The 12,900-nt window shown below is 37.9% G+C and overlaps 1 protein-coding gene across 1 annotated transcript in view; it reads left to right on the top strand.

Moving 5' to 3' along the window:
* Positions 1-12,900, top strand: part of LOC119895282 (rho GTPase-activating protein 26-like) — a 104,458-nt gene that overhangs the window by 76,548 nt on the left and 15,010 nt on the right. Inside the window, exons 18-20 of the mRNA XM_038708269.1 lie at positions 1,271-1,430; positions 3,719-3,863; positions 4,117-4,297. Of these exons, the coding sequence (XP_038564197.1) occupies positions 1,271-1,430; positions 3,719-3,863; positions 4,117-4,297 (486 nt within the window). The remainder of the gene's footprint in view (positions 1-1,270; positions 1,431-3,718; positions 3,864-4,116; positions 4,298-12,900) is intronic.

Genomic DNA, 12,900 nt, shown 5'->3' on the forward strand with positions numbered 1-12,900 from the left:
ATTGCCTGAGTCTGTATGTAGTTAAAACATTATTAACTTCTTTTTTTAGCTTCTTGGGGGCAGCAGAACATACTATAAACACAACATTCACATATTATTTATTCATGAAGTTGTTATGCTGAATTTAACTTAAGGTTCAATGTGGAATATTTAGGATCTACTGACAGAAATGCAATCTAATATACATATATATATGTTTTCAGTGGTGTATAAAGACCCCACATAATGAACTGTTATGTTTTATTACCTTAGAATGAGCCATTTCAATCTACATACACTGCAGGTCCTCTTACATAGACGTTGTCATGTTGCGCCGCCATGTTTCTACAGTAGCTCAAACGGACAAAAGTCTCTACCGAGCATGTTTCGTCACTATGTTGAATGCGTACGTAGGAGAAAAAGAAGTAACGTTAGTAGTAGTAGTAGAAGTAGTCGACAGGTGTATTGGAAGTAAGAAAGATTTGGACAAATGGAGGCCCACGCGTATTATTTAGCACAAGAGCTGGCAGAAAGTGTCGACCACAACAAAGATGTCAATCAAAACTTTGATTTGTGCAAAATCTCAAAGTACATATACATATTTTGCAAACATAATTTGTAATATGGTTAGTTTGCTTTCCATGTAGAGGGAACTAGATGTCTGTGTGTTGTTTATATGCTCTGATAATGCAAATCCAACACATTTTTGTAGTAGCACCCATGTTGATTCCACATTTCGACTTAAGAGCACATGAACAGACACTGAAGTCGGAAGAACGACTTCACAACTCAGGAAATGGGACCATCCGAGGAGCGTGTGAATGCACCATGAGTCACTGGTTGCAATTTACAACCCTTAACACTAGATGCCACTAAAACTTACACACTGAACCTTTAAAATATGAAATGTTAATTAACATTATTTTGCAGTCATGTTTAAGGTGACCTGATGAGCTTTAGTCCAGTATTCTCTCTACTTAAACATAGTAGAGCATAAAGATGCTCCACTATGTTTACGAGCTAGTCGCTAATTGTATCGGTCCGGTGTGGTGCTGGACTGGTAGCTTACAGTGGGTTTTTCACTAAAAATAGCTCCCTGTTGCTGCTGGAAATGGAAGTAGATGAGTGGTGACACTGAACCAAAACAGGAAAGTCATGGGCCGTAAAACCAAAACAGTGAGCTGAAAGACTTTCTCAGTAGCACTGAGGGGTACTGTAGAGTTGGGTTTTTAATTGACGTAATTAACGTGGAGCCAATCACTCTCCCTCTCTGTCTACGCCCCCTCAACAGTGTGGCAAGTCACCACCAGCAGAACCTGATGACTGTTGCCAATCTGGGTGTGGTCTTTGGACCAACTCTGCTCCGCCCACAGGAGGAGACGGTGGCAGCCATAATGGACATCAAGTTCCAGAACATTGTTGTAGAGATCCTCATAGAGCATCACGAGAGGGTAAGAGGGTGTGAGTGTGTATGTAAATAAATGAATAACACAAACAGCAGAGTTTGGTTATGAAGGACTGATCCTGACAATTTCAGAACTAAAAACAAAAATAAATGCTCCATAAATATGTATATCTCTTTTAATTAGCATCTTTATTTATTCAATTATTTGTATTAATTACATTATTTATTTATTGTCCTTTATAATCTTCAACTTTATTAATTACTTATTTTTAAAATGTATTTGTGTTTTAATATTTTTATCTGTTTAATTCTTCCTTTGCATTTCTACCCTATAAACACACCTAACAAGTTATATCTGCCTGAGCACCTGCTATACACACTCACTCACTCACACACAGAAAATAACTGTATATACACTTCAAAGCCACTTTCCTAGTGATCCAAGATCCAGGCAGCTTATTGGCAGGCAAAGCTGTTTATAGATGTCACCATGGCAACAGACAAATCATCATGACCATTTAAGCCCCTTGCATTGTGTACACACACTGTGTGTTCAGCTTGTGAAGGAAACAGACAACCAGACACACAGACAAATAACACATATGCTACACCTGTGTGCATGAATGGATTGTTACCCACAGACAGGATAAGTGGGAATTGAAAGAATGACACACTCACCATTAGCTAAGGGTAGGAATCTTTTGGCACCTCGCAATTCGATTCGATTATGATTCAGAGGGCTGCGATGCGATTATGAAACGATTATTGATGCAACTTATTTCCCTATGTAATTTCTGAATAATAATAATTGCTTAAAAGGACAAGTTTGCGTCCTTAATTTAATTTACTTTTATAGTCTTCTGAAAAATGAATTATAATTTCACTGTATGTAACATACAGTAGGCTTATATGTACAGGACACAGCTGTACACCAGTTTAGTCTTTGCTTCCCAACCCTGGTAGGTAGGTAGTAATGACACGCAGCTAATTAACACTACTTTGTTACTAATTTAACTAATGTTAACTTAGATAGCAGCCAAAAAACAGTTGGGAAAACAGACTTTTATTAATGGTCACACTGTGACCTACACGTACATTTACTGCCAGGCTGATAACTTACTAAGTAACCGTTAACTTTCATCGTCACTTTCAGCAGCTCACTCTCTCTCATTCGCTCTCCCACTCACTCTATGCACACACAGGAAACCAGCGGTGAGTGTTACCCACTGTATAAACGTGTTACGTGTTGAAAATCAGTAGCTGCACATATTAATTAGCTTGTAAAATTTAAGTAGCAGCTGTCATACGTTATCAGCTAACAGTTAGATAATCGGTTTTTGACATTTATTAATCTATTCAGAATCTTTCATGTCCACATTGCGATGCATCTAAGAATCATTTTTTTCTCCCATCCCTACCGTTAGCCCTCTCCATCCTCCACACTTAACAGATAACAGCTGTCTATTGCAGTGTGCAAAAACAAAACAAACTGGGAATAAATACTGAGATAGATAGATTGGCTCTGAAAGATCTCATCCCAGTCCTTTTGTCACTGCCTTCCACTGTGCAGCTGCAGAATAACGGCAGTCTGAATTTGACATATCTGCTCTCCCTCCACAACTAAAAACATACATAGGTCAATAATGTTCATTTTGTTTGCTGTTTTCAGCATGAAGCTTGTGTGAAGTGAAGATGATATTTTAAGATTTCTAATTTCTAATAAATCCAGTGTGTTTTTAAATCGGTTCTCCAGCCCTCCAATTAGTCCCTCCCCTTTTCCTTTTAGAAAGGAGCTATGCGTGTGAAGCTGGGCAAAAAGCAGAAAAAAAGGCTATGACAGATGGATGGATATGGGCATAATGACGTTTGATTTTGGCTAAAATAAAATACTAATACAAGCAGAGAAGCATTAAGCCTGGAGTGGAAACAAGTATCAAGTATTGAGATACGTAAATGGCGAGGCTGAAAAAAACTAGAGTCACAGTGCATAAAATACTTTCATCACAGCATGGGATCTTCTGAATCTTGCCTAATTTTGCTTCATTTCAGCAATGTCATGATCAGTGCCACAAATCATAGACTGAAGACCACAATGTACCCTGTTGTTAAGTTTCTGCATGTAATTATTCCCTGTTTAAAGAAGTTTTAGACACAGCAGCAAACAGCTTTGTTGCCATGTTGAGCTGAGTCGAAGCTGCTAAGTTTGCTATTCATTAGCATGAATCATATTAAATATGCTGTATTAGCACACACTTAGACCATCTCTCTTTATGACAGAGAGCAAGGAGGCAAGAATTGTTAACTAACTCGCACTTGTCTGTCTTGTTGGTGCAGATATTCAGGGACGTGCCGAATTCTGCAGGCGGGTCGACCAACATGCAGCTTAACCTGTCCAGGAGGAGAAGCACCGACAGCAAAGCCCCGTCCTGCAGCGAGAGGCCTCTCACGCTCTTCCACACACCAACACATTCCCAGAAAGGTGAGCTTACCACCTATTTTGCCTAATAATAAAAACAATAAAATGTGCTGATTGCTTGTTTTCTTCCCCTTAGTTTTCATTTGAGCTGACTCACAACTGCTATGTGTTGCCATATATGATAAACAACAGGTTACCAGTGGTCAGTTTTGCTTCGAGTTGGTGTTGGAGCTTATAAAGAGTGCAGTGGTTAACAGATGTATTGTTTGTGACTGAAAACACCAAAGAGTTTATAAATCATTCTTGATTCTTGTAGGTGAAAAAAGGAACAGTGTGGTCAGCACCACAGTTGGCGAGGTGCAGCTGCTGGTTTCCTCCTCTGCCAACTGTAACAGCAGCAGCAGTAGCAACAGCAGCAGCCAAGGTCGAACCCCGAGACACAGCCTGACCAGCAACGACGGAGAGCAGGACACCCGACAGATCCGGCCCAGCTCACTGTGAGTGGGACAGAGCGATTCTCATAATATGAAACTGAAGTCAACCTGTGTAGTTCCTCATAGATACTGCAGGCCTATTATTTACAGAATCAAACAGTATATGATTGAATCTTAATATTTTTTTAATATAGTAATAATAATTTAGCAGTGTTTATTTTGAATAATAAAAAAACTGGTCAAGAAGGTTTTGAACCATTTGTATGTACAAAGTTACGTACATGCACACATGTGCAATCACTAACTTAAAAAAATACTCACAAACACATGGGTTCAAGAATGTACACACCTCTTAATGCACACAATAATTCGTAGACTGTTTAAATACCAAAAGCATCTGGGGCACATTTGCAGAAAGGAATTGAACTCCAGCTGCTCAAAACAATAGAAGGCTGTGTCTACTTCCCCTGAATGAGGGATTTAAAAAAAATAAAAACTACACAAAATCCCTCTCACGTGCATGCACACAGAAATACATACACAGAAATACATACAATACATCAGCATAATTGGGTCAAATACGTGTTTAATATTACTAACTGTAAAAAGGACCTGGCACGTATCTCAGATTTAATTTAAACATTGTGCCCGCTTGTCAGGCTGTCTCACTATCCGAGCAGCAATTTACTCAACTGAAACCAATTTAAATAAAAATATTTTAACAGTTCTAAACAAGTGCATCTCCCTGTGAGAAGCACCGTATATCTTCACATAAACACACCAACATCTGAAGGTTATTAATAGAGCCTGACCGATATGGGTTTTTGGCCGCCGATGCCGATATTAAACTGAAAAAGAGCTGATTTATAAGCCGATATTTTGATTCTTCCTGTCCAAACTACACTTAGAACAGGCCGTTATTGAAAGCTGTTCTGTATGTGGGCTATTATACCTTTTCCTAAATGGATTGTGTTAATATAATAGATTACGGTCTCAACAACTTAACATGTAAACAATTGCACATCAATAAATATTTGCTGCAGGAAGGTGCAACTGTAAACAGAGAATAAGCATAGGTGTATTTTACCTTACACATAATCTGTGTGTAATAACTACATTCAATGTAGCATAGCATCTAGTTTATCCCTGTACCAGCACACTTTAATAATATCCAAAGCTACGAAAAACCATTTCTCAACCACCAGCTGGCTCAAAAACATACAGTCTACGATAGAGTGAGCTGCTGTTGAATGCATTTAATACTACATGACTGCCTACGAGGAATTGCAACACTTATATTTATATTTTTCATTTATATATTGGTATATTGGTCAGGCTCTAGTTATTAACGGGTCTAAACACACACGCTTGCATAGGCAATTCACAACGACATGAGGCTGAGCACGCACACATGGCACACGTAGTACTCGTACACACGCGCGCACACGCACACACACAGTATCTTGATCTGCCTGTCCATCATCATGGTATCATCTGTTCCATCATTTTGTTTCCTCAAGCCACTTTAGTGTTGACACACACCTGACCCAGTGAAGATATGTACTACTAATCATCTCATAGACTGACACACCAATGACAGACCTTCAAGTACGGCCTGTCATCAAGATGATTTCACTTCTCTCCTTCTGTCTTCCCACTGCCACCTCCACTCCTTCTCCTTTACTCGATCATCTTCATGCTTTTTTCACTCACAGATAGTTGGTACATCCAACTTTTGTTTATTTACTCAAAAGGTATGACTTCTGTGTAGGGGTCGACCGATATGTTTTTTTTTTTCGGGCCGATCCCAATTATTAGTAACCAGTTAGACCGATCACCGATATGTGGAACCGATAAACATTTGCTTTAAATCTTTTAATCTTGGTGTCAAAATTTAGAATAACACAAACTCCAACACAAACCATTGTTGAAAACAACAAGATTAAATTTTATTGTCATTTTAATCTTTATAAATAGTAAATTAAATGAATTAGAGATCCATCCATCCCAGAGATGGACTTGTTAACTCTGAGTGCTAAATTATTTTATATTGTTAGGATTTTATTGATACTATTTATTGATACTATTTATTGGTTCTGTTCTTTATCTATACTGTTATTGGTTTTTCATTACTAAATAATTGCCTTTTAAAAATATGTTATTTAAAAAAGAATATATTAAGAACAGTAATCAAATTTAATATTATGTTATAACTTACTGTTTTCAGAGCAGCAACAAAAGTAAAGTTTACAGCAGCAAAGTAACAATATAAAATCAATATCTCACTGGAAACAAATGGAACATGTTAAACAAACTATATTCCTGACATCAAAATACTGAGTGCAGTTTAGATTGAAGACAGCAGCCCGTCCTCCTCCTCCTCCCTCTGCAGCTGAGTTTGCAAGGATTTACTACATTTTAAGGTACATAACATCTCAGCTAAACAGGCTACAGACTGAGAGATTTAGCTTGTTTATAACAAGCTATTAGCCGAGCTAGCACATGTGCTTGTGTAAAACCAAGACAGCTGCGGTGGATGGGACAGAGCAGATTAAAATATCGCTTGGTGCATGTTCCTGCTTGTTATACTGATGCAGTATCAGCCTTTTATTAGTACTGCTGGTTTTGCTGTACTTACTTACAGTAACGGGCGTAGTTATGGTATGGTTGTGTAATCTACACTCTGCTAGCTCCGCTCCACTTGTGTGTGCATGCATAGCTCTGGTGAGACAGGAGAGGAGGGGCTGCAGCGTGGTGGCCCGCTTGTTCTGTTGGCTACTTCTGCACAATAGTCAGTGTTGATAAGCTTGTGACTTGTAACCAATCAGCTAGTACTGTGGGCGGTACATTGTACTCAATACTCCGTATTGAAGCTTATAAGCTTATATGCATATTTCCCTATGCCCTTTCTCCTCTTAAGGCGGTGCTTGTATGGACAGAGTGCTGTCAAGTGTTTTATTGTATGTACACGTGTGTGTGATCAGAGCGGAATATATTTCCCTTCATTAACTCTGCACCAGCCAATTACGCCGTTAGCATTTTGCAATTTGTAAAATGGACTTGGACTTGGATTATGGCTTCATTTAATTTTAATGCACTAAAAAAGTGAAGTGTGTGTGGTCAGACCTGTCCCAGCTCAGTGTGAACGGACACACAGCAGAAGATTTTATTTTAGATTTAAAGATGGAGCAGTTGGGTGATTTTCAGCTACTCCACAACCAGCCACAATGAAAACACAATACATTTCCAAACATTTATGCCTAGAGTAGTCAGTTAAGTGTGAATCTCAAAGGAGCTGCCAAGGTATATATTATGAGATTCTGAAGATCGTGCCAGGTTGTTTACTTAAAGCAACAGTCCCACATTGTGGGAGATAATGTTCAGACACATAATTAGAAAATCTGAAGATGTTCTTTCTGGTGCACAATGGGCATGTTGTCCTTGAAATCTTTAACTAAAGTATAAATACAGGATAGTAGACAGGATAATTTTATATTTTATTGAATTAGATGATATGTGGCTCTTTGAATTGCTGCACATTATGTAACTCCCTCTAATTTACACCTTAAATCTAGCAGAAATCAAGAAGATGGGTTACAGGGGATCCAATAAATTAAAATTGGAAGCTCTGATCTAAATTTACTCACAGGTCAGGAGGCAATCTAGACATGCTGGTCACAGATTATTGGAAATAACCTCAAATGTTGAAACATGCTTTGAATACATGATCACACACACACAAACCCTCTGCGATAACAGAGAAGATTTAGTTTGACCAAAAACCACGATGTCCAGTTCAGCATTGAAAATGAGAGGAAAATGACCACATACCATCCATAAATAGTCATAATACTTGGCAGTACACAGTTTCAGTTTTCTAGAGATATTCTGAAATGCACATGGAGCCTAAACATCAGTTCACATGGAGGTTTAAGTTCAAGCACGAGTTAAACTGAGGTCAAGATCCAAGAATGGCAGCTCTTTTGATAATTTAGATCATTAGAAACTCAACATCAATTCTCATTAAGAACTTACTGAAACAACAACTATAATGAAATTGAATCAGCTGAATCTGTAACATTTAATTTGGGAAAGAGAGATAACTCAATAAAGAGAGGGAAAAAGCCAAAAAGCATAATACCACCTCTTTAAATTAACTGATTGGTTAGATTCTCTGATTGGTGTAGCATGTCCTGACATATTGATCATACGCTTAAACATTAATATTTATAGCGTGTTAACGAACTAAGCAGCCTAGAAGCAGCGAAAACGGGTGACCCGGCAGGAAGAGGTTTTATACATCCAAAGAACTTCTGTAAAAACCAGACCAGGTGTTTAATCAAGGCCTGCGTTTATTTGTCAAAATGTGTTCCTACACCAGGCCAGTAATTTATGGTAATTCTTCTTCCACAGTCTTTGGTTACAAACTGTGGGTGTGAAATTTGAAAGAGATGGATGTTAACAGAGAGGGAGGGTTTAACAAGCTGTTGAGTTGTTGTTGTTGCATTATGGGTAGTGTAGTATCAAATGTTTTTGCAGCACCGCTCATACTAGGAGCTAAAAGTCAGGATATCTTGGCCACTGTTGCTTCCCTTCTGTATTTTGCAAGTCCCCTAACAAACTTTAATGTATTAGTGCTGTAATGGAAGTGCAAATACTAAATTGTTGGCGTACCCATTTAAATACCTGTTTAATATGAGATGTTAAGGATCAGTAGTTCTCATTTGAAGACATAGGCTTTTCCAATAGCATGCCCAAGATATGATGTAATATAGCCGATTTACAGCATAAAATGCCTCCATTTTTTTAACAATCAGCAAACAGAGTCTGTCTGGGGTAAATTGACTTGGATCCTTGCCCAGACAATGTTTTCTCAGTCCCAGAGCCAAACATCATGAATTTCCAAGAAAGCCAGCCTCCACCTTCATCACAGATACGAGAGAGGTACAAAGGTCAGAAGTTAACAACTGGGCCTTCAAAAGCCCTGCATTCCCCTGAGGCAGAGGTTATTTTCAGTTTTGCCACCTTGACTGCTAGTCGAGGTTTTTTCTTCTTACAGTTTGTTTCAAGGTGGGAAATTCCTGGCGGTCTCTTCACACCTCTTTCATAATATGTCTTTTAAGTTCTCTCACAAACAAATGACATCCCCATGACTCTCTCTAGTAATGCAGGAGAAATGAATATATAAAAGAACTAAAAAACAAGCAATTGAGGCTAGCTTTCTAATGTGGGATCGAGTGAGTAGAAGTGTCTGACTACTAAGTTTGTAACACACTGCAGACTAGCTCATGTGATTAAAATGACTACTGACACAGTTGACTTGACCTATAACATGCTGTACTAAGGTGAAAGTATAAATGGCAAAACATCTCTTTCTGTCTTCCTTGTATTCCTTGGGGAAAGTCAGAGAATTTTTATTTATCCCTCCTGTCTGGCATTTGAGAGAAACGCAAAAAAAAGCAAAAGGCAAAAGAGAGGCGAAGAGCAAGCATTAGATAGTGAGAGAAAGTCAGCTATAAAATTGAATTACCCGAACAAAAACCCCGCACAGAAGCTGAACAAAAATCTCCTTTGTGACTAGAACGTTTTCTGGGAAACCTGTCATAGAAATATTTCCTCCCCACAGCATAAAACCCATTTACCTACCACACACACACATGCAGTGTCTGTCACAGGGTTACATGTGTCTGCTTATACTGATGTGCTGCTTTCTCTCATTCCTATTTATTTCCTTCCGTTTTTTTGCCTTCAGCACAAAGCGGACACAGTATGTCTCTCTCTCAGGCTCTTAGATCTTCAGATATTATACTGAGCACTGGCAGTAACTCATGAGGGATTCAGTGTTGAAGTGGGTTTTAAAGCTGCAATACTGATAACACTGGATATAGGGATGGGGATCGAGACCCTGTTCCAAAAGGACCCGGTTCCAACATTTCTCAAAACCCGAAAATCAATAAGGTTCGAGCTTATTGATACTAGATAGAAAGCTGTCTGTCTGGAGCACAGACTGGTCTGTAGTCAAAAAAACTCAGCTGCTGGCTGAGACACACCAGTCGCTCCACCTCCTACCTGGTAACTTACCTGCAGCCAGCGAGAGAGGAAAAGGGACTGATACAGACTGATGTTATTCTTTCTAAACGTCACTCACTGCTTGTGATGTCCGATAAAGTTATTGAGTTACTTTGCTGTTGTAAACATTAATGTTGCTGCTCTAGAAACATTTAGTTGTATTTAAAATATTAAATTAAAAACAACCAGGCAGCTAATACGTACACTTCAATATATGTTTAGTTATTGCAAGTGATGTGTCGTCTCAATATATAACGTTATCGCACATTGAATGTTTTCCTCATACCGTGCAGGCCTACCTCATGCCTGTTGGGTCTGGTCTTACCAATTAACCATCACTGAATAATAGCAATGTATCGATAGTTGTATCGATAATGAATCAGATCGTTAAGCAGTCTCAGTAAGGGTATCAATATCGATAAAAATTAACAATCCCCATCCCTCTTCATGATGCTCATTATTGAAATATTTTTTGCACCCTTGTGATTTTTTGGAACTCAAACTTGATATTTGTAGGTCATGTGGATTTATTTTCCACACATTCCTACTTAAGGTATCTTCTCAAGCTTGTAAACCTAAACCGTGTTTGTCTCCTTTAAAAAATCCCTGTTAAAAGCGACAAGATCAACAGTAGAGCTGTCACATCCGCTAAGTTGAAGACAAGAATCTCATGCTGTTGTTGCATTGCAGCAGCTAAATAAAATCTATTTGTGTCAGCAGATTACACTTTAATTTGAGATTGTTGCTTGGAGTATCAAGGCTGTGAAAATGTTCATCATTGCTTCATGCAGGTTAGGAAGCTTTCACATTGCATTAGCTGATTTAATTAAACTGATGCCTTGTGTCTACCCCCACCACCTAACAAATGTGCTGCGAGGGAAATTGGGAGATTATACTCATCTGAAACAAGTTGGTGCACTTGTAACTGGTAATATTTATCTATTTAATTTAATTTTTTTGCAATATGCTGGCACGTGTAAAATCTTATATGAGAATATCCAATCTTTCTGAAGCAGAGGAAAGAAAACAATGTTGATTTATTTATTCAATCAAAATATCTTCATTGTCAGCTGGAAATCATCCCTCCCCATCTCTTCCAGTATAGAGGACGGATTCTGACATAAAGGGAAATAAATACAGAAATCAATAAACGCTCAATATCAATAAGCATGCGATTAAATGCAAAAAAAAAAAAAACAGTAAATAAATAAACGTAGGCAGTAATTAAATTGTACAATGATACATAAATGTATATATCTCTTTTAATTAGCTTCTTCATTTATTCACCTTTGTATTAATTACCTTATTTATTCATAATAATAATAACTTTATTAATTACTTGTTTTTTTTAATGTATTTATTTATGTGTCTTTAAATATTTTTGTCTGTTTTATTCTTCTTTTGCATTTCTACCCTATTTATTTCCACAATGGTTATATATTTCTGCCTGCTCTTTTTACATTTCTCAATGCATTTCTGCCTCATTATGCAAATGAGGAGGGGCATTGTCTCAAGGGGTCAACTTTGGAAGATCTATTGGAGGATCAGTCAGACGACAAAGGTCGACTCTACATGTACACATCAACAAGCCTTGCTCTCCACACAAGAGATGGCTTTGTTCAGAAACCTAAAGTGATTATCAACTCTATTTGAGGACAATTCTGGCAGCCATGTGTTCCTTCCTTTTCGTGTGGACCCTCTGACAGAGAGTGTTTTCAGTTTGCGGCATGCACAGACACAGAACTGCGGTAAAGTTAGCCGTTGTTTGTGAGAAGCACATGGTCAGCTAGTAGCAGTTAAATCTGGAGTGGTAGTAGTAGTATACTTTATTGTCCTCGAAAGGAAATTTGTATTGTATTCACGTATTTGACTCTGTATGGTAAATTCAGTTTTAATGGAGCTCGCAGGCAGAGTTAGAGACTTTGTTCTGTTACTTTCTCTCTTCACAAAGACAAATGCTGCAGTCAGAGTATTATCTGAAGAGAGGCTATCAAATCTAAATGGTATGCCATGCGAGCACCACATACAACATAATTTATCAAATTACGTCGGACTTTGTGAAATTAGCACAAAGACGCCCATCACAACGTCCGGTTATCAAAATAAAGTGTTAACACAACACATATACAGTATGAAATGAAGAGTAATTGGATTATATTCACAGGAAGTATAAAACATGTTACATATGTCTATTAAAAGGGAAATAACACTAAAATGTTAGGGAAATTACTTTACTTAGATTGAAGTACTGCAGTTGTACATTGAAATGCCTTCCTTTGTGATAGGAAGTCTTCTTGAGGTGCTAAAATAAAGAGCAGTGGCACTGGGGCTGAACATGTGCAATTAGTAAAACTATTTATACAACAAATACATCTGTTTGATTTAAGTATTAAACTTAAAATTCTGGGCACCTACAGGTTGCAGTGCTGGTAAACAGGCAATAAACAATGACATCATCTGGCAGCTATTAATTCATTATAATGTTTTTCTCAACTGTGATGTGCTTCCAAAATAATATACTAATTTCAATAAATACAAATGATTGTGTCCCGGGATTTATTATGCATTCTTCATTGCATGATTTAGAATAATAAGTT

Source organism: Micropterus salmoides, unplaced genomic scaffold (genome assembly GCF_014851395.1).
Source record: "Micropterus salmoides isolate LMB-PRFRI ecotype aquatic unplaced genomic scaffold, ASM1485139v1 Ms_hic_scaffold_9, whole genome shotgun sequence".
NCBI classification, from domain to species: domain Eukaryota; kingdom Metazoa; phylum Chordata; class Actinopteri; order Centrarchiformes; family Centrarchidae; genus Micropterus; species Micropterus salmoides.